Source organism: Mauremys mutica, chromosome 9 (genome assembly GCF_020497125.1).
Source record: "Mauremys mutica isolate MM-2020 ecotype Southern chromosome 9, ASM2049712v1, whole genome shotgun sequence".
Lineage (NCBI taxonomy): Eukaryota > Metazoa > Chordata > Testudines > Geoemydidae > Mauremys > Mauremys mutica.
This window is the reverse complement of record NC_059080.1, coordinates 57,124,814-57,144,190: the sequence shown is the minus strand read 5'-3', so window position 1 is coordinate 57,144,190 and position 19,377 is coordinate 57,124,814. Positions and strand designations below refer to the sequence as shown.

Genomic DNA, 19,377 nt, shown 5'->3' with positions numbered 1-19,377 from the left:
TAGTTTTTTGTTTTGATTTGGTGGCGTAACTTTTTAACATGGAGTTAGAATATTGAGCTCCGCTCTCTTATTTATTCAACATATCCTGCCATATACTTTATGGCCACTAGGTGTCTCGCTAGTTATAGTTCTGCCTACGAATTTGGTGTAGCATTTTTCCTTCTCTGTCAAGCAGTTTAAGATTCCCATCAAAGGGAAATCTAGTATGAGAAACAGTTTTAGAAATTCCTTCAGTTCGTGGCATGCTGGCTGCCTTGGCTCGGCGTGGCTTTAATACAAATATGTTTTTAAAAATTAGATCACTTGTTTTAGACCAGATCACTACCCAGCCTTGAACAGCTTTATGAAAACATTACACCCCTTCCAGAGCCATGTTAGCTGGAACTGAGTTTCACTTCCTAACAAGGGCAAAATTAACACGGATAAGACCTTTAGTCTGCACCCTGATTTGTGTTGTTTCTCTCTCTCGGTACTAGTGTCATCCTCTAATTCAAAGCAGATTAAAGACGACAGGATTGATGTCTGTCCCTTTCAAGTGGGGGTTACAGTTTAGGACAAAATGCCCATCTCTACAGAACCCTTCCCTTTTGTCCCCTCTGACCCTTTCCATTCGGTACATCAGGGCTGGTTTGCTCATTCGACTTAGTGTCATCTCTTTGCTAAACTTGTCCTGTAGTTCTCGCTTCATCCCAAAGAGCAATAGCTATGTTCTTGGGCACAACAGGATTGCACATAATGCTGTGCTTTAGCTTTGGGCATTTAGTTATTTATTTTGCATGCCCAAAGACAAGGAGAGAAACAGTGGAGGAGCAAGGAATTTTTCTTTGAATACTGTCTCTGTACACATGCAGAAGGCAGGGCAACTCAGCTAGAAGGGCCTAGAAACATCCAGCAATAAGGTGTGTCAGTTATTAGATAGTGTACCTGTTTCTGAAGTGATATAGGAGGCCCCGCATAGGCACCGACTCAGTGGGTGCTCTGGGGCTGGAGCACCCCAGGGAAAAATTAGTGGGTGCTCTGCCACTGGCAGCCAAGCTCCCCTCCGAGCGTGCCGCGTCCCTGCTCCTCCGCCCACCTCCAAGCGCTTCCCACCCAGACGCCGCCAAACAACTGTTTGGCAGCGTTAGCACGCTTGGGGGTGGGGGAGGGAGGAGCGGGAACATGGCACGCTCAGGGAAGCGGGTGGGGCTGGGGCAGGGATTTGGGGAAGCACTTAGAATGGGGACGGAGTTGGGGCGGGGAGTTTGGGGAAGGGGTTGGAATGGAGGTGGGGCCCTCATGGAAGGGGTGGAGTGGGGGTGGGGCTAGGGCAGAGTGGGGGTCGAGCACCCAGGGGAAAGAGGAGAAGTCGGCGGCCATTAGGAAGGTTCCATTTAGGACAAGCAGTTTGGCAGGTTCCTCACATATGCACCATCTGAGAGCTGAGCCAATCAGAGCTCATGAGGGAAAAGTTATAAATACTGTAGTTGAAGACAGCCCTGCGGACGCAGTAGCTGATTGACCAAGAAATGGTGTTTGCTTTGAGGGCTTGTACCACTCTGGATACAGGCTACAGATTTCTGTTTGACCAGCAACTGAAACCAGTCAACTATTAATCCAAAGACTGGAATTTTGCTAGCTATAAGAATCCCAGATTTGTTTGCTAACAAGGCTGAGACACATTTGAAAAGCAGAGAGAGAATGCCATTCTTCTCAAGCTCTGAAGAGTCCAGGTGACACACACTACATATTATGGCCATACGATAAAGCCTGAGAAATCATCTCTGAAAGAAAATCAGAGGGGATGTTTGTGTGTGTGCAGGTTAAAAACAGAGAATTGTAAGTGTTTTGTAAATATTGAAATCTTGCATTTAAATGTGTAAAAGTAACAAAAGTGGAGAAGTTTGTCTAATACAGGGGTCGGCAACCTTTCAGAAGTGGGGTGCCGAGTCTTCACTTATTCACTCTAATTTAAGGTTTCACGTGCCGGTAATACATTTTAATGTTTTTAGAAGGTCTCTTTCTATAAGTCTATAATATATAACTAAACTATTGTTGTATGTAAAGTAAATAAGGTTTTAAAAAATGTTTAAGAAGCTTCATTTAAAATTAAATTAAAATGCAGAGCCCCCCGGACCGGTGGCCAGGATCCGGGCAGTGTGAGTGCCACTGAAAATCAGCTTGCGTGCCGCCTTTGGCACCCGTGCCATAGGTTGCCTACCCCGGTCTAATATCTAGCTCTTATACAGCACTTTTTGACAGTAGATAGCAAAGCGCAAGGACTTTACTATCTGATAGCTTTTGTTTAAAAGTTATTCATAAGTATTCCAAATGCTATTTACAATGTTTGTGTATATTAAGTGTTTGATTACTAAGAAACTGTATGATACTCTTTCTTTGAAGCTGACTAGGGACTGTTAACTATATTCAAGGTTTTACATACAATAGCCCTGAGATTAAACTCTGTGTAATACTTTCCGAACATTTTGGAAGAGACAGAACTCTGACCTGTGCTGCAGCAAAAAGGTAAAGCTGAAGTGCAGGAAATAGGGTGGAAATAATAGAGTTTAACATAATATTACCTCAGCACCCACCTGCCCATTACATATGTTTTGAGGTTATCTGGCACAGCAAACTCAGTTCAGGTCTCTTCCCTGCTCAGGAGGAGATTCTTCTGCTGGGGGAGGAGGGGTTTAATATGATAGAGGTCTATAAAATCATGACTGATGTGGAGAAAATTAATAGGGACGTGTTATTTACCCCGTCTCTTGAAATCAAAGGCATCAGGTTTAAAAACAAACCAGGAAGTATATCTTCACCCAACGCACAGTCAACCCGTGGAACTTATTGCCAGGGGGACGTTGTGAAGCCAAAAGTATAACTGGGTTCAAAAAAGAATTAGATACGTTTATGGAGGGTAGGTCCATCAATGGCTATTAGCCAAGATAGTCACGGACATAAACCCAGTGTCCCTAAACCGCTGGGTGTCCCTAAACCGCTGACTGCCAGAAGCCGGGACTGGACAACAGATATTGGATCACTCATTAACAGCCTTCTTCCCTTCATTCCCCCTGAAGCACTGGGCACTGGCCACTGTGGGAAGACAGGGTACTGGGCTAGATGGACCATTGGTCTGACCCAGTATGGCTGTTCTGATGTTATTTCAAGGTTTCCCCTACAGCAGGAATCAAGGCATTCATAGCGAGCATCATAATATGCAAGAGACTGCAACACATGGTGTAAGTAGTGAAAGCATGGAATGTGGCGTTACTGACCTCTTATGTTCGGTTCCTCAGGCTTGGGGTGCATGAGACGGAATGGCAGCTCTGTGCTGACTTCACTTTGGGGAGAGAAGAGAATGTATCATACCTACATGCCCATTAAATCCTGTTCCAGTCAAGCTACACCTCCCCAGTATGATCTACCCATGTCTACTAGATGTGAAGTCCAGTTCCACCCATTCCTAAAAAACTCAGCTACATTCAAAGTTCCCTGCCCGCACAACAACCAAAACCACCAAGTTCTGATTTGCTCGCTCAAAACCCAACTGCAGCCATTGCTGTCCTCTACCATCGGTTCTAGCACAAGGCTTGTGCTTAGTCCTAAGTTACTTGTTTTGCTCCTTTCTAGAGACCGTGCACGTAACTAAAGCATGGACATCTTTATCACACTGGAGTATTCAGAGTCCCTTGACCTAACAGGTTAAGGGGTTTTTAATTTATGCGGGGGGTGGGGATAGGAGGCAAAGTGTCATGGCCATGATTGTGTGGTTTGGAAAGGCAGAAAATGTAGCAGCTTTACCTGGAGGTGAGATCTCCCAGCATGCTAGGTAAACAGAAAAACAAAAAGTGCTTGTAATGGGGTCTTTGCTCCATGAATACATCCAAAAAGGACAAAGCCTCCAGCTAACCACCCATGCCCTATTCTCTCTTCAGTCATCTAACACAATGGCTCTCCAATGGGGGGCTCTGATGATCCAGAGCACTTCCAGATGGTCAATCTGCAAGGCTTCCACACAGATATTTCCTGCTCACTGGAGCACAATCCAGGATCCTAAGGCTTTTAAGAGGTTCTTTAGGTCAATAAAATTAGAGAAACCCAAAGCCCATCTCTACACCCTGCATTGTTACTTAATGTCTATCTTTGCTGGGTGTTTCTTCTGTGTAAATTCAGCTATGATCAATTCCGCAGAGGACACCAAAATTTGGGGTAGCAAACACATAAGTGAACCAAAGTGAGCTAGAGAAATTAGAGCAGTAAGGGCATGGCGGCATGCATGCTGGCATGGAAGAAAGATTCCATATTAACATAAAATCCTCTCACCAGGGTGGGAAGAAAAAGCACATACAAATGGTGGAGTGGGCACCACCAGGAAGCCTCATCCCATTATATGACAGTGAGCTCATTTTCCTCATCTTCTTCACATGGTCTCAGTATTCTTTCCCCCCCCCTCCGGTATAATCAAGTGCTGTAGGAAAGGGGTGGTGGGATTTGGAATTGGAGGCTGGGAAGAGTTGTCCATCAGATCTTTAGTTGTTCGATGAGTTTATGAGCCACTGAGTTATAGCAGCATCTCCACTGAATTCAATTCCCACTGGTCCTTTCCCCAAACACCCCCATGACTTTGCTCTCTTCTCCTGCACAATGCAATGCTCAAATATAAACATCTCTGCTTCAAAAAATTAAGCAAGAATAAGAAATCAGACTGTAAAGAATCAGATTAGGTGATACTTATGTATAAATGTTACTTTGTCAAATCCATCTTATGGACTGAGGGAAGGGGGGTCTGAACCTCAAAATGGCAAATGTTCACATGACTCCATTCACAGCTGCCCCCTAAATCCACAGGATGAATCAAAACACAAGCCAGGAGACCATGCAAGACAATAGTTATTTTATCATAAGTACAAGCCAAACCATTGACCCTGTTTTAGATTATAAGAGGATAGAGACACACAGAATCCAGTGATGCTGAATGCAAGTGCAAATCAACACTTCCCACCAGCTGAGAGTTATTCTTGTCCCCTTCCATATTGGCAGTGATATCAGGAAGCTGAACTTCCCCCATGGAACTAAGTAGTGGGGGATAACACCAGCATTTCCCAATAAGCTCAGTGGGTAGAAGGTCTGGACCACAGCATGTTTGGGCCCAGGGGTGTACCTCTCAGCCTTGTGCAGCAGGCAAGTGACGACTTGGAGATACATTTTTGATTGAAGCTCTATTTGCACTCTTACAGCGTAAAAAACAACACATTTTCAAAATCAGAGAGGAGGTTACACTCAGAATTGAGCTGCAGGGGCATCTAGCATCTGAGGAAGGTTCTCCCCTTACAGATTGGGGAGAATTTAGGTCTGACCAAGTGAGATGACATGCCTAGAGCAGGGGTCGGCAACCTTTCAGAAGTGCTGTGCCGAATCTTCATTTATTCACTCTAATTTAAGGTTTCGTGTGCCAGTCATACATTTTAATGTTTTTAGAAGGTCTCTTTCTATAAGTCTATAATAGATAACTAAACTATTGTTGTATGTAAAGTAAGTAAGGCTTTTAAAATGTTTAAGAAGCTTCATTTAAAATTAAATTAAAATGCAGAGCCCTCGGACTGATGGCCAGGACCCAGGCAGTGTGAGTGCCACTGAAAATCAGCTCGTGTGCTGCCTTCGGCACCCGTGCCATAGGTTGCCTACCCCTGGCCTAGAGGCTTCCAATCTCAAGTCAGCATGTTGACTGCACCCCCTTTCTCCTAACTATGGACTGTACTGGGTATTCCTCTACAAAATGGACACATTTTCCACCTCTATTCTATACAGATACCAAGTGCATTGCTCTTACCCTGAGACAATGAGCTTCACCTTCACCTTGTAGGCAACCAGAATCCCCAGCACTGTCTTGTCTATCCCATCCTTAATACTACAGGAAAGAAAAAGAAAAAACAAACAGAGTGAGAACTACACAGTGCACTATTAGCAGATGACTAGAGTCAAGCAGCCAAGTGAGCACATTCCATTCTCAGGTATTAAACATATTGAGACACCCTGGGACAGCCGATAGCCTTCCACACCTGGAAATATATCCTGGGGGACATACCAAGGTGAAACAGATCCCAGCCTGAATGAATATAAGGCACTCTTCCAACTCAACCTACACGCAAAACTGAATGTGATATTATAGGACAGTCTCTCTCTACCCTCGCTTCCTCTGATACTCTCTATCAGTTGGTACCCTTCAGAATAGGACTCACATGGTACTGGAAGCCAAGTTGGTGTCTTCATCCTTTAACTTTCCATCGAGTGCTATGCCCCGTTTCTCACGGTTATTTGCCAGCAAGGGCAGAAGTATCAATGTCTTGGTGATGATACTATTTGGCTGCACTTTCTCCCTTGGAGTGGATTGGGAGTTGGGGGAGAGAGGAGAGAGAAACAAATTCAGTTTAAGTACAGATCTGGTTATGGGAATTTCAGAACAGATTGCAGACCTAGGCACCAACTGCTCAGTACTTTCCAGGAAAAAAAAAAGCCTCAAAAGCAAAGCTCTGTCTGGCTTGATCTACAACCAAAAGCAGAAAATCCAACATTTCAGGCCAGGCCCTGTCCATACTAGCAAAGCAAACTTCAAAGCATTCCTGAAAACGGAGCAAGTGGTTTCAATACAATAATCATGTAACTGGTTTTCACGCATTAAGGCCAGAAGGGACCATTATGATCTAGTCTGATCTTCTGCCACACAAAGGACATTCAATTTCATCCAATTAATTTTCAAGCCCTTGATTTCTGGTTGCACTACCTCATATCTTTTAGAAACACATCCAGTCTTGATTTAAAGCAGGCCCGCACAACTCGTAAAGCGGCGAGGGCCACATTACTCCAAAGAAAACAGCCGAGGGCCGAAACCTCCCGGCCCCGCAGAAACACCTTGCCCCAGGGCCGTCCAGCCCTGCAGAAACAAATCCTCCTTCCCCAGTGCCACCCCACCAAAACAGCTGTGGGCCAAAAAGGAAGGTTGGGGGTGGGGAGGTGATACTTTATTTTAAATCAACCGGGGGCTCCCAGCTGAAGAGGTGGCTGGGAGCCCTCAGGGTCAAATTAAAGGGCTCGGGGCTCCGGCGGCTGGGGGAACCCGGCAGGGCCGGCTCTAGGTTTTTTGCTGCCGCAAGCAAAAAAAAATTTGGCTGCCCCCCGTCCCAGCCCTGGGCTCCTCCCTGTGCCCCCCTGCTGCCCCAATCCTAGGCTCTCCCCCCACTGACCCACACCCCCTGCTGCCCCAGCGCTGGGCTTCCCCCTTTCCTCCCCATCAGTGCCCTCCCCCACCCTGCTGTTGCCCCAGCCCTGGGCTCCCCCTCACCAGTGCCTCCCCAGCCCTGGGTCACTGGTAACGCTCCCAGGGCGGGTCATTCAGCAGGAATTTTGGATGTGCACAAAACACAGACAGGATTGGTTCCCATATGGTTACAGAGCTGCAGTAAAGTGGAACAATTTCCAGCTTGTATGATTGGAGGATATCTGGATGCATATTATAAATGAGGAAAAGTTGAGGTGCCTTTATTATTCTTTTGTTCCACTCTTTCTTTCTATGGGGAATTTGCCAATGCAATATCACTGTCTTCCTTTCAAACAAACAAAAAGGCAATGGCTGTTGAAAATAGCAATTCCAGTGCTAATAAACATTTCTTGCTCAATTTTATCCTGCTTTTTCTACAGCAAGTTATAGTGGATCAATATATTTGATTTGGGAGAAATGAAGTAAAGCTGCCCAAACTGAGCTTGAGCACTCCTGAATTTTGAGGTGTTCAAATCTGGAAGGCAGGTGCTGGGGTGGGGGGGGCTGTGGGCTCCACAGGGGAGCATGGCAGCAATGTGTCTGGAGCTGCACGGTAAGGGGGCTGGGGGTTGGAGAAGGGGTAGGGAGTTCCAGGGGGCAGTCAAGGGACAGGGAGCAGGGGTGGTTGGATGGGGCAGAGGTTCGGAGGGGCAGTCAGGGGACAGGCAGCAATTGGATAGGCATGGGAGTCCCAGGGGTTTATCAGGGGACAGGTAGGGGGTGGGGTCCTGGGGGAAAGTTGGGGGGGGTCTCATGAGGGGGCAGTTGGGGACAAGGAGAAGGGAGGCTTAGATAGGGGCTGGGGTCCCAAGGGGCAGTTGGGGCAGAGGTCTTGGGAGGGGGCAAATCGGGGGACAAGGAGCAGCGGCATTTAGATAGGGGCAGGAGTCCTGGGAGAGGGGTATCAGGGGACAAGGACCAGCGGTGTTAGATAGGGGGTGGGGATCCTGGGGGGCAGTTGGGGCAGGAGTCCGGGGAAGGGGCAAACAGCGGCCACGTGCCGGGATTCAAACGGCTCTGGGCTGCCTGCAGCTGCAGGGAGCCTAGAGCCCTTTAAATCCCAGCCACCGCTGGGAATTAAAGGGCTCTGGGCTCCCCTCCATTGCGGGCAGCCCAGAGCCCTCTGACTCCCGGCCACGGCTGAGATTTAAAGGGCTCAGGGCTCCCCGCGGCTGGCGGCCGCCCAGAGGCCTCTGACTCCCGGCTGCGGCTGGGATTTAAAGGGCTCTGGGCTCCCCGCGGTTGCCGGCAGCCCAGAGCTCTTTGCTTCCCGGCCGCGGCTGGGATTCAAAGGGCTCTGGGGTGCCCGCAGAGCGCTGTGTGCGGGGGATTTAGAATCCCCTCGCGGGCCGCACAGTGAGGGTCCGCGGGCCGCATGTTGTGCAGGCCTGATTTAAAGACTTCAGGCGAAGGAGGATCCTCCACCCTCCTTGGTAAGTTGTTCCAAGGACTAATTACCCTCACTGTTAAAATTTTGCATCTTTATTTCTAGCCTGAATTTGTTTAGCTTCCACTTCCAGCCATTGCAATTTGTGGAGCAGTGGGTACGTCTACACTGCAAAAACAAAACCACAAAAACCCTGCAGCAGCGAGTCTTAGTCTGAGTCTGGGTCAACTAACTTGGTCTCTCAGACTTGCGCTATGGGGCTAAAAATAGCAGCGTAGTCATTCCCACTTGTGCTGGAACCCAGGCTCTGAAATCTGGCAAGGGGGGTGGGTTCATATCCCAGGCTCCAGCCTGAGTTGGAATGTCTATGCTGGTATTTTTAGCCGTGTAGCACTAGTCTGAATCAGTTGACCCAGACTCAGACTCTCTGCTGTGGGTTTTCAGCTAGACTAGAGATCCTTCTACCGCTCCCCATGTAGGCCCACAACAAGTCACCTATTGGATAAGTAAAGTAAACTGAATTTCTTAAGTCTCACAATCATGTCAAGAAACCACAAATAAACTCCCAGTGTGAATGGAATATCAACAAAATAAGTTACAGCACTTAATCTCAGATCAAATCGATAAGTCACTCACGACAACAACTCTGCTTTTCTCTTTAATTACTCAGCCCTCTATCCCTTGGTACCAGCCCCTTCTACATTACTGAATAGACCATTTAGGCTTACAGCCTGGAGCATTACATGACTCATGTGTTAGTGCTCCAGTCTACACAAAACAAACTAACTCAGGACTGCAAAGCTCATTTTTTCCCAGTCAAGCACTTGATGAGCGGGCAGCAGGCCAAGGACTGGCATTTAGGTAGGTCACCAGGCTGTGCGCCAGAATCCAGTTCGTTACTTTATCTGGGCTATCTGGCAAGGATACACTGGTGGACTTGATGCAGATCGTTATGTTTGGGGATTTAAAATTATGTAGACGACACGAACATGGTGGGTTTTTTTTTTAAACAATAGATATAAAAATAATGGATATGGAATCAAAAACAAAGGTACAACTCAACATACGTAGCAGCTGTGGGCCCATTTTCGCCCTCTCTGGGAACTGTATTCATAACCAAAGGCAGAATCAAGTCTTGTTTTCCTGGAAACTCACCCATCACTAGAAGGGACTGTTTTATGGTTAGCTCAGGCTAGTATGTTATTACTCAATTGTTGGTCTAATAAAGTCTCACTCACTAGTAATAGCTACACAGCTACTGTGATCTTAACTACACATTGAAAACCAGGTAAATATATACAGACTGCTATTTTAAGAGATGCGTTTCATTGACTTGACACTCAATTCTGAAGGCTCGATTAAAGTTATTCAGTTAAGCAGGAATTTTGGGGATGTGCCCCACAGTTTTGAAAGCCTATAACTAAATTTAATAAAATAAAATAGCCCCCCTGAATGGGATTGTATGGCAGTTTCAGTGCAGGATGTGGCACAGCTATTGTGACTCTCAGAAGAGTGCTCTGTAAGCCAGCCATAGCCTGGGGGTGACAATTACAAGTTGTCATTTTGAAACTCCTTTAAAGATGGATGAGATGGATTTATGCTCTTATCACAGTCAACCAATGGAACTCATTGCCAGGAGATGTTGTGAAGGCCAAAACTATAACAGGGTTCAAAAAAGAACTAGAAAAGTTCCTGGAAGATAGGTCCATCGATGGCTATTAGCCAGGATGGGCAGGGATGCAACTCCATGCTCTGAGTGTCCCTCACTTCTGTTTGCCAGAAGCTGGGGATTGGTCACTTGATGATTACCTGTTCTGTTCATTCCCTCTGAAGCACCTGGCATTGGCCACTGTCGGAAGACAGGATACTGGGCTAGATGGACCATTGGTCTGACCCACTATGGCTGTTCTTATGCATTAGAATATCCCACCTTTCAGATCCCTGAGTGGAGGGCTGGGGCAGTCCCTGGCTGGGTGGGAGAGGAGACCCGCATCTCATGTCTTTTCCATTGTTTCAAACAAAATTACAGCTGGCAAGAGAATTCTCAGTGTATCAAGTGAACTGTTTTCATCCAGGTCATGGGGTGGAGAGAGAGAATGGGGTTGAGCATCAAAAACATGACAGCTTACCTCTGTCAGCATCCCCTTAGTCTGAGGCATGGCAGGGCAGGGTTGCACCAGGAAACTAGCTCCAGACCATAGCTGAGAGCCTTTAATTTCTGGTGAGAAAAGATACTTAAAAGGGGAGTGAAGGAAATGACTGAGCAGAGTAGCGAAGGGAAAGCAGGACAATCAGATACTCACTGCACCTCCTCCATTGCTACCACCTTCGTGTAATAGTCACTCGAGTACAAAACCACATTGGCAACTTGCTCCACTGAGAGAGAAAGAACAAAAGCAGGAGTGAGGGGACAGAATCAATTATACAGACACAGCATATAAACGACTGCCCTTCTCAAGAAGGAACGAACAGGGACAGCAGTTACGGCCCATACAATTCACAGACCTCCCGTATAACACAAGCTCTAGAATTTTACCCAGTTACCCTCACACTGAGTTCAATAATGTGTGTTTGATTAAACACAACTTCCAGAAAGGTACAGGGTCCCAAAGCCATCAAAATATGGAGAATCCACCATTTCCCTTGGTAGTTTGTTCCAATGGTTAATCATCCTCAGTGGTAAAAATTTACACCTTATTTCTAATTTGAATTTGTCTGGCTTTAGACAAATAGTATTTTCTCCCTGTGGAGATCACAATCAATCCCCTCTTGATCTTTTGGATAAACAGATTGAGTTATTTAAGTTTTTCACTGTAAGGCATTTTCTACCCAGCCCTCATATCATTTGTGTCTATCTTCTGCACCCTCCCCAATTTTTCAACATCCTCTTTAAAATGTGACACCAGAACTGGATGCAGCGTTCCAGTACCAGTCTCCCCAATGCTGTATGCAGGGGTATCACCACACCCTCCTCCTACTCACTCATTCCGTTTATATAGCCAAGGATCGGATTCATCCTTTTGCTGTAGTATCGGACTGGGAGATCACGCTGAGTTGCTTGTCCACTATGACCCTAAACTCCTTTACAGAATCACTGCTTCCCTGGATATAGTCCCCTATTCTGTAGGTATGGCCTGAATTCTTTGTTCCTTGATGAGTGATCTATCATTTGTCTGAATGAAAACACATTTTGTTTGAATGGCCCAGCTTACCAAGTCACTGTACGACTGCCCTGTCATTTACCATTCTGCCAACCTGTGTGTCGTCTGCAAATTTTATCAGCAGTGATGTTATATATACTTCCATATCACTGATAAAAACACTGAACAGTGCCAGGCCCAGAACTCATCTCTACAGAACCTCACTAGAAATAACCACATTCAATGATAATTCCCCATTGACAACTACCAAGTGTCCTGCTGCTCACTCAAACTCTGCATCTCACATATTTAAGACCATCACCTTCCCACAGAGGAGGCAGCATGCTTTAAAGCACTGGACTGGGACTCTGGAGACCTGCTTTCTACTGCCAGCTCTGCCACCGACCCGTTGCCTGGCCCTGGGCAAGTCATTTGCACTCCCTATGCCTCTGTTTCCCCTAGCATCCTTTGTCTCTCTCTCACTAGGTGTTTGTAGATGGCCTAATACAATGGGGTTTTAATCTTAGTTGTGGCCTTTAGGTGTTACCAGAATACAAATTAAAGCCAAGCACTACTGGATCTCAACACCCTGCCCTTGACCTTCCTCAGGGAGAAGGGGGGAACACCTTCAGTGCTCTAAGGTGGACAGTCTCCCATAATGAGAACTCTCTTGCCAGCTGTCATTTCGTTTATAACAGTGATGGGTCAAAAAGCAGTGCAAAATCATGCACACTTTGAAAAGGCACATCTAGAGCTGGCATAGACACAATTCCTAGCAGAGGGCCATGGAGGGACAGGGTGACAGCTCTGGAGAGTCCTATTTCCTGAAGGGCAACAGAGGCAATGGAGCAGCATAGGGACACTGACAGGGAGATGGAATGGAGCAGGGTGACCCCGGTCTGTTTAAGTGAGGGACACTAATAGGTTCCAGCTCTGACGATAGGATGAAACACAAACCCCACCCTACGTAGCTCCCATGGGATTAAGGACAACAGTAAAAACGCACCCAGCACTCTGATCTTCTTCACTGTTTTCTCTGTATTGTTGGTCACGGTGACAGTGACAGGAATGGGCTCACCATGGTAAAACACCTGGAAGAGAGTCAGATGGGCTCAGCACATGGCACACAACCCAGCAGAAGGGCTTGTACAATTTAAAAAATACAATGCTACTCCCAGCCATTTGCAACAGAACCCACTATGGACTGATGAGGGTATCAACTACTCCAGGTACATACACCCTCAGCTCCTACAGCCTGACCCAAAGCCCACTGAAGCCAATGGGAGTCTTTCCACTGACTTCAGTAGTCAGTCACTATTGAATTGTGTAGCAGAGCACCAGTGAAGGAGCTCACACACTCCATTCCTGGCTACTGCCAACAGCAACTACTGCGAGAAATGGTGTCAGAGCACTTGAATGTTAGGGCAAGTCAGAACAAACTGAATCCAGGCACGAACGTCTCAGAGAGGTGGTCTTGGGGCAACGAAGCAGGTATTTGCGTCTGAGCAATGAGCAGATGGAGCTATCTGGGGCAGACTGCTCACCTCTTTACTCAGACGTGCTCTCAGGTGCAGTGGCTTGCTGGACATGAAAAACTGCCAGGTGGTCTCAGCTTGAGGTTGGGGTCCTGGCTCTTCTGGGGCATACTGTACTTTACGGATCAACAGGCGCACAAAGTTCCTGAGGAGCGGCAAACAGAACTGCAATTACACAGAGCAGAACCTCCTATTTCACTGGAGTGGTTGTTCACCTGCATTCACATCCCTTTCGGAACGTTTCTGATGGAAGGATCTGAACACAGATACCCAGAGCAGAGCTGAACAAGCTCCAAGGGACTGTCCTTATTCCACACACATTCTGTTACCTTTTGGGAATTCGCTCTTCCACGTTCTCTGTACAGAAAGCTTTCACCTCAAAGTCCACCCCGCAGCACTGCCAGAGAGAGGGGGGGAGGGGGAAGCTGTGAAATTTGTTAAGTGGTTAGCAGCCTTCCTATACAAGGAACTCTGCAGGTTCCCAGGGTTTGGAAAATCTTATTCCTGAACTTGACAACTGACACCTCCAAGCCTATTATGTTTTCTTGTGAGGCAAGTGCTATAGACTAACTCTGAGCAACACACCCCACGTTTCTTAAAGATTAGCCAGCCTGTCCCGTATTTCTAAAATGACTAACATCAGCACCTGAGATGTGGAATTCCTTTCCAGATTGAACCTTCCTTTTTCACCACCTGGAGTCTAAGAATAATTCTTTGCAATCAGACAGAGCTGACTGTTGTCCCTGCAGGATCATGTGCATATTGGACACTTCTTCTAAGGTACATGCGGCCAAGTCCCATTTGGTTCTCTCTTTAAAGACTTGTGAAACCTTTTGCTAAAATACTTTTGCTAAATCCTTTGGCTAATCTCCAGTGTCTGCCCAACACCTGCTGCATCACTTTTTCATAAGTCCAGTCTAGTTGTTTGGACAAGTATCCAATATTTTAAAATGCATTATCCCTGAGTAACAGCTCTTGTTACCTAGTTACTCTTAACCTGTTGGTTTTATTTTTTTTTAAACCCAAACATGTAACACAAGTTTTTTCCACATATGCTTTAATGGGAGATCTTGGCAATTGGTCTTAAAAAAAGGCATTCGGTTTCAGACACTTGAGTGTGAGCATCTGTGATGTGAGTAAATATTTAATATAACCTTGTCTGACATCACAACACTTATTTCATTTGTGGCCAACCAACATCTCCTGTAGTATTCTGAAGGAAATGGAGTCTCAGGTTTCAATGAAATGCTTTTCCTCCCCCGAACTGTTATGCTGCTATTTATCTGTTACTAAATGAGACTAGATACTCAAAATGCCTCTGACTCCATCCCACTCTCTAGCTTATTTCCTGTTGGGTGGTTCACAAGATGGCACTATACCACATCGCTGGTGATGGAAAGTACATTAACTTCTATGTTACCTAGTTCTTGCTCTCAAAATATTTGAACCAGATATGCATCCCTTGCTCTTTCCTGTGAATTTCTTCCTCAGTAGAAGTAGTGAATATATGAAACCCTGTTGGTCTCACCTTCCCAACATCATGAGGGGCTGGTTGCAGGGAGACTGAACAGGGCAGATAGTCTGGAAACTGAGGAGAAAAAAAACCAGAAAAATTATCCAGATCCCCAACTGTATTGCTCCTAAAATGATACAGTGCTCGTGAAAGGTGCATGAGTGACAGCCTGAGACAGCACAGTCCGTTAGTTCTCCATAAAAGAGAAGCCTGGGCAGCATCAAGGCAAGCTTCCCCACACTATTCTGCCCAAGTGCCCCAACCAGGCACTGGAGGGACCACTGACATGGTTAATTATATTCCAATAGTGCCTAGAGAACCCAGCTGAGAGAGAGGCCCCATTGTTCTAGGCACTGTACACATGTAAGCTCCTTGGGGCAGGGACTTCTAATTTAAATAGACAAGACAAAGGGTGGGAGGAGAAACAAAGAACCAGAGAGGGGAAATGACTGCCCAAAGTCAGACAACAAGTTAGTAGCAGAGCCCCAGGATTAGATCCCAGGACTCCTGACTTCCAGTTCAGTGCCTTATCCAGGAGATCATTGTACTTCCCTTTCAGGGGAGTGAGTGAAAGATAGCAGATTCACGTAAGGGTCACAGGGGCACAGAGACTGAACTAACAAGGCCAAGGATAGTGTTTGAGGACATCTGTCCATGGGGAACTGGACTGAGATCACTAGAACAGTCAGCAGAGAGTAAGAGCACTCAGTCGCTTATGGCCTGGGCAGGATGTGAGATTGTGATGAAAGGCTCCAGCTCTGCCCCCCTGGAACGGCATGACCTGGAAGAGAGACTTGTGGAGTTCTACCACCCCCACACTCTAGAAATCCCAACAGTCTGAGCTTGGTGGAGGTCTCCATTTTGTATGGTTAGGAGACATGTCACAAGCCTAGACTTTGCAGAGTCAATTGAAAGCCTATTTGCTACAGTATTAGTATATGGTAGATTCTCAATCTGGATCCTACTAGATACTATGGTCTCTAAGGCAGAGTGAAGGGGATGGGATGTCTCTGGGTCAGGAAGAGGAAGAAGACATACGGGTTGTAGATCTACTCAAGTTAGTGTTTTCTATAGCACCTATCAAAGTGGTATCTAAGATGTTCTGATGATACAGTGACAGGCGCCAGTATAAGCACCTAGACAGGCTGGTAAAAGAAGATTTGCACATCAACATATTGAGGGGACTTCATGAGTCTCTGGGCCAGACGTGCATGAGGAAGCTTGGGAGCAGGCTAGCAACGGTGTTTTGGGAGATAGCAGGTGGGAGGATTAGTGCTGGGGTAGAGGTGCTGACAGACTGGGCAGAGGGAAGGAGCTGGGCATCCTGAAAAATGGCCACAGAAGTGGCAGCAGCCAGGTTAAGTATCTGACTGCCACTGAGGCCTGTAACCTGGGTGTCACCTTCAACTCTGCTCTCTCACCGGAGCGACATTCAGGCCATTTCTACATCCAACTGCTTTCTCCACACAGCATCTCCAAACTCCAGCCCCTTCTCTTGTCCACACAGCCAAAACTCTTGTCGAAGCCCACATCACTTCACATCCTGACTACTGCAGCCTTCTCCTTTCTGGCATGAATTACTGCCCCTGTGCTCCCCTCATCTCTATTTAGAATGCTGCTGCTAAGGTCGCCTTCTTGGCTAGTCGCTCTGACCACGTCAGCCCTCTGAGGCCTGCCTCTGACTCATCTCCATATCAAATACAAACTTCTTGTAACTTCTTCATAACTCAGTCTGATCCCACTTCGCGGAACTATAAACCTATCGCACTGCCAACCCTTGCCCTCCCTCTCTAAGCATTCCAAGCCTTTTCCTCCACCAGCCAACTTCTTTGAACATCTCATCCTTTTTCATATTCTGCCCCTTATGCACAGGAAAAGCTCCCCACTAAAATCCATGCAGCCACTTCCTTACCTTCTTTCATACCCCTCAAGATGCATGTCTGCTGCAGAACATACAAAATCCAGCCTGCTGCCCATAGCCACACAGGTATCAAGCGGTCACTTCCCTTCTTTCCTTCCTCTCTCTCATATCCCAGCCCAGTAAAATATTTGCAATAAATGTAACTAATAAAGCAGGGCCAATTTGCCACCAGATTCATTTGCTTCTGTGTTGTATCCACATCCCTTACTCTTGGCCATGCACGTCTTTAGACTGTAAGACCTCGGGGGCTGTCTCTGATCTGTGCTTATACAATGCCCAGCATTATGAGGCCACTAAACCCAGTGGGCTTTTGGGTGCTACCCAAGCATAAGCAATAATTGTATTAACTCATTTTAATAATTATTCCAGCAAAATGCAGAGTTTTTTGCAAATCAATTCCACAACTCAAGGCATAGACAGCCTCATGAGTACGCAAGGCAGTAGTATAGGCAAATACTCTGGCAATAGGAGAGCAAGAGACAGAGGTTGAAACATTAAGGGCTTTTGTTGTCATAAAATCATTATGGTTCCCTTCATAAGGAATTTTTCTGTGCGCAGTCAGGATCCCTCCAGTTTGTTAAATCCCTAGTACACTATTGGATTAATTATTAATCTCCTCTTCAGATTATCATGGAGTGCTGACAGGATGGATAATAAGGGTCAAGGAGAAGTGGGTCAGAGGCTCTTGTGAGGCACTTACTGTTAAAACAAAGGGGTAAGCATTGTTCCCCAGCTTCTTCATCAGACATTCCTGCAATTGGGAGAGAGATTCCCATTTTTCCACTGGTGGGTACAACTGTAACCTAGAGAAAAAAAGATCCTTTCGGAAGGTCAGACCCATCACATCAATGTCTTCTTGGCCATACCGGAAAGCACAGGTCAGAGTCACATACACTGGAAAGAACATACACAGTAAATTACACGTTTACTGAGCAGCCAATTCAGAGATTCTGAGACTTAGAGACCATCTGTGTTACAATTACGGAGTCCAGGAAGACAGTCACAACACTGTTGCATCTCCCCTCCGCCCCAACCTGGTTCCTATTTATAGTATAGCAAAGATCTTAAGTTTGTTTTGTAACGAGACTGAAGCCTTGGACCATATTCAGACAGCATGTCCAACAACCAGAGATTCTCTCACCAAGATGGGGTTAATTTTGCATAAGACAAATAGAGCCCTGAAAGCAGGAGAGATCCTTGCTTTGCAGTGAGAGATCACTGAAGAGCTAGCAATCTCTGAAATAATTTAAAACATCAAACCCTTCTTCCCCTTGACGATCTCGGGATCCACTAACAAGACACCATCTAGACAGAAAGAAATAGAAAAGAGTAAATATTAAGCAGTATGGAGAAAAAAATAATTTGGGTTTATTAAGTCAAAGAAACATGTAAGAAGAGTTTGTGGCTGGACTTACCTACAGGTTCCACGCCATCTATGTGGTCAATGAAGTCTCGTTTTCCCAGATAGATAGTCACCTGTAGGAAGAAGGCATTGCAGATGGGGCAAGACGAGGCAGGGCATCAATCCTGCCAAGAGCTGAGCACTCTAGCCCAATTGAGCAAAATAACTTTTTAAAGCAGGGGTAGGCAACCTATGGCACGCGTGCCAAAGGCGGCACGCGAGCTGATTTTCAGTGGCACTCACACTGCCTGGGTCCTGGCCACCAGTCCAGCGGGGCTCTGCATTTTAATTTAAATTTTAAATGAAGCTTCTTAAACATTTTAAAAACCTTATTTACTTTACATACAACAATAGTTTAGTTATATATTATAGACTTACAGAAAGAGACCTTCTAAAAAACGTTAAAATGTATTAATGGCACGCAAAACCTTAAATCAGAGTGAATAAATGAAGACTTGGCACACCACTTCTGAAAGGTTGCCAACCCCTGTTTTAAAGCATATGCTTAAAAGTTAAGCACATGAGTAGTTCACATTGAAATCATCAGGACTATTCATGAGCTTCAGCATTTAACTGGATCAGGGTAGAGGGCTCAGCATGTTGCAGGACTGAACTCCAAAACAACCACACAATTCCTTGTGTCTGTGGCACAGGAACTGTACAGTGAAGGACTTTTGCCTCGAACTGGAAAGACGGCGAGTCAGCCTTGATTTAGACATCTGGGCAGCCAACAGAGACATGTCCAATGAGGTGATGGGGAGAGGTGTTGCCATCCTATCTAAGATTGGTCATTATGTTAAAATGCAAGTAGTCCACTTTATCAATTCTCTAACATAGCCAACTGCTAGGGCGTGGTGTTGAGTATAAATCAAATTATTTTCAAAAGAAGTGGGGTGAAGACAAGTGTCCCATAAATAAATCCCCAGGTAAGTGAGACAGTGGCCCTGTGCATCCATGGCTCAAACTGGTGGGTATATATGCCAATTACTGTGCTACTTACAGCCTTATCACGGGACATCTTCTTGTAGACAACATGTGATTGAGAGGGACTGGTGTTCTTCAGAGAAATTGAGGAAGGAGTAGCCACCTTATGAGACTCAGCACAACTCATTTCCACAGATGGGTGAGAGACCGGGAAAGAAGAAAGCCTTCCTGCAGCAAGAGATCCTTGGACAAGTGTCAAGA

General features: G+C 46.0%; 1 protein-coding gene across 10 annotated transcripts in view; it reads right to left on the bottom strand.

The window, feature by feature from the left end:
* SAG (S-antigen visual arrestin) overlaps nucleotides 1-19,377 on the bottom strand; it is a 30,328-nt gene that overhangs the window by 7,427 nt on the left and 3,524 nt on the right. For 4 of the 10 annotated variants that reach the window (XM_045031120.1, XM_045031122.1, XM_045031121.1 and 1 more), the window contains exons 3-15: nucleotides 19,193-19,359; nucleotides 18,206-18,266; nucleotides 18,051-18,095; nucleotides 17,491-17,684; nucleotides 14,885-14,944; nucleotides 13,686-13,753; nucleotides 13,366-13,501; nucleotides 12,828-12,912; nucleotides 10,985-11,057; nucleotides 6,219-6,356; nucleotides 5,810-5,887; nucleotides 3,781-3,804; nucleotides 3,255-3,319 (exon numbers count right to left, since the gene is read on the bottom strand). In XM_045031120.1, coding sequence (XP_044887055.1) covers nucleotides 3,255-3,319; nucleotides 3,781-3,804; nucleotides 5,810-5,887; nucleotides 6,219-6,356; nucleotides 10,985-11,057; nucleotides 12,828-12,912; nucleotides 13,366-13,501; nucleotides 13,686-13,753; nucleotides 14,885-14,944; nucleotides 17,491-17,684; nucleotides 18,051-18,095; nucleotides 18,206-18,266; nucleotides 19,193-19,303 — 1,138 coding nt within the window. In that variant the 5' untranslated portion in view covers nucleotides 19,304-19,359. Of the gene's footprint in view, nucleotides 1-2,561; nucleotides 2,657-3,254; nucleotides 3,320-3,780; nucleotides 3,805-5,809; nucleotides 5,888-6,218; nucleotides 6,357-10,984; nucleotides 11,058-12,827; nucleotides 12,913-13,365; nucleotides 13,502-13,685; nucleotides 13,754-14,884; nucleotides 14,945-17,490; nucleotides 17,685-18,050; nucleotides 18,096-18,205; nucleotides 18,267-19,192; nucleotides 19,360-19,377 lie in introns of all 10 variants that reach the window. The other 6 variants (XM_045031126.1, XM_045031127.1, XR_006582346.1 and 3 more) reach the window with 6 other exon arrangements.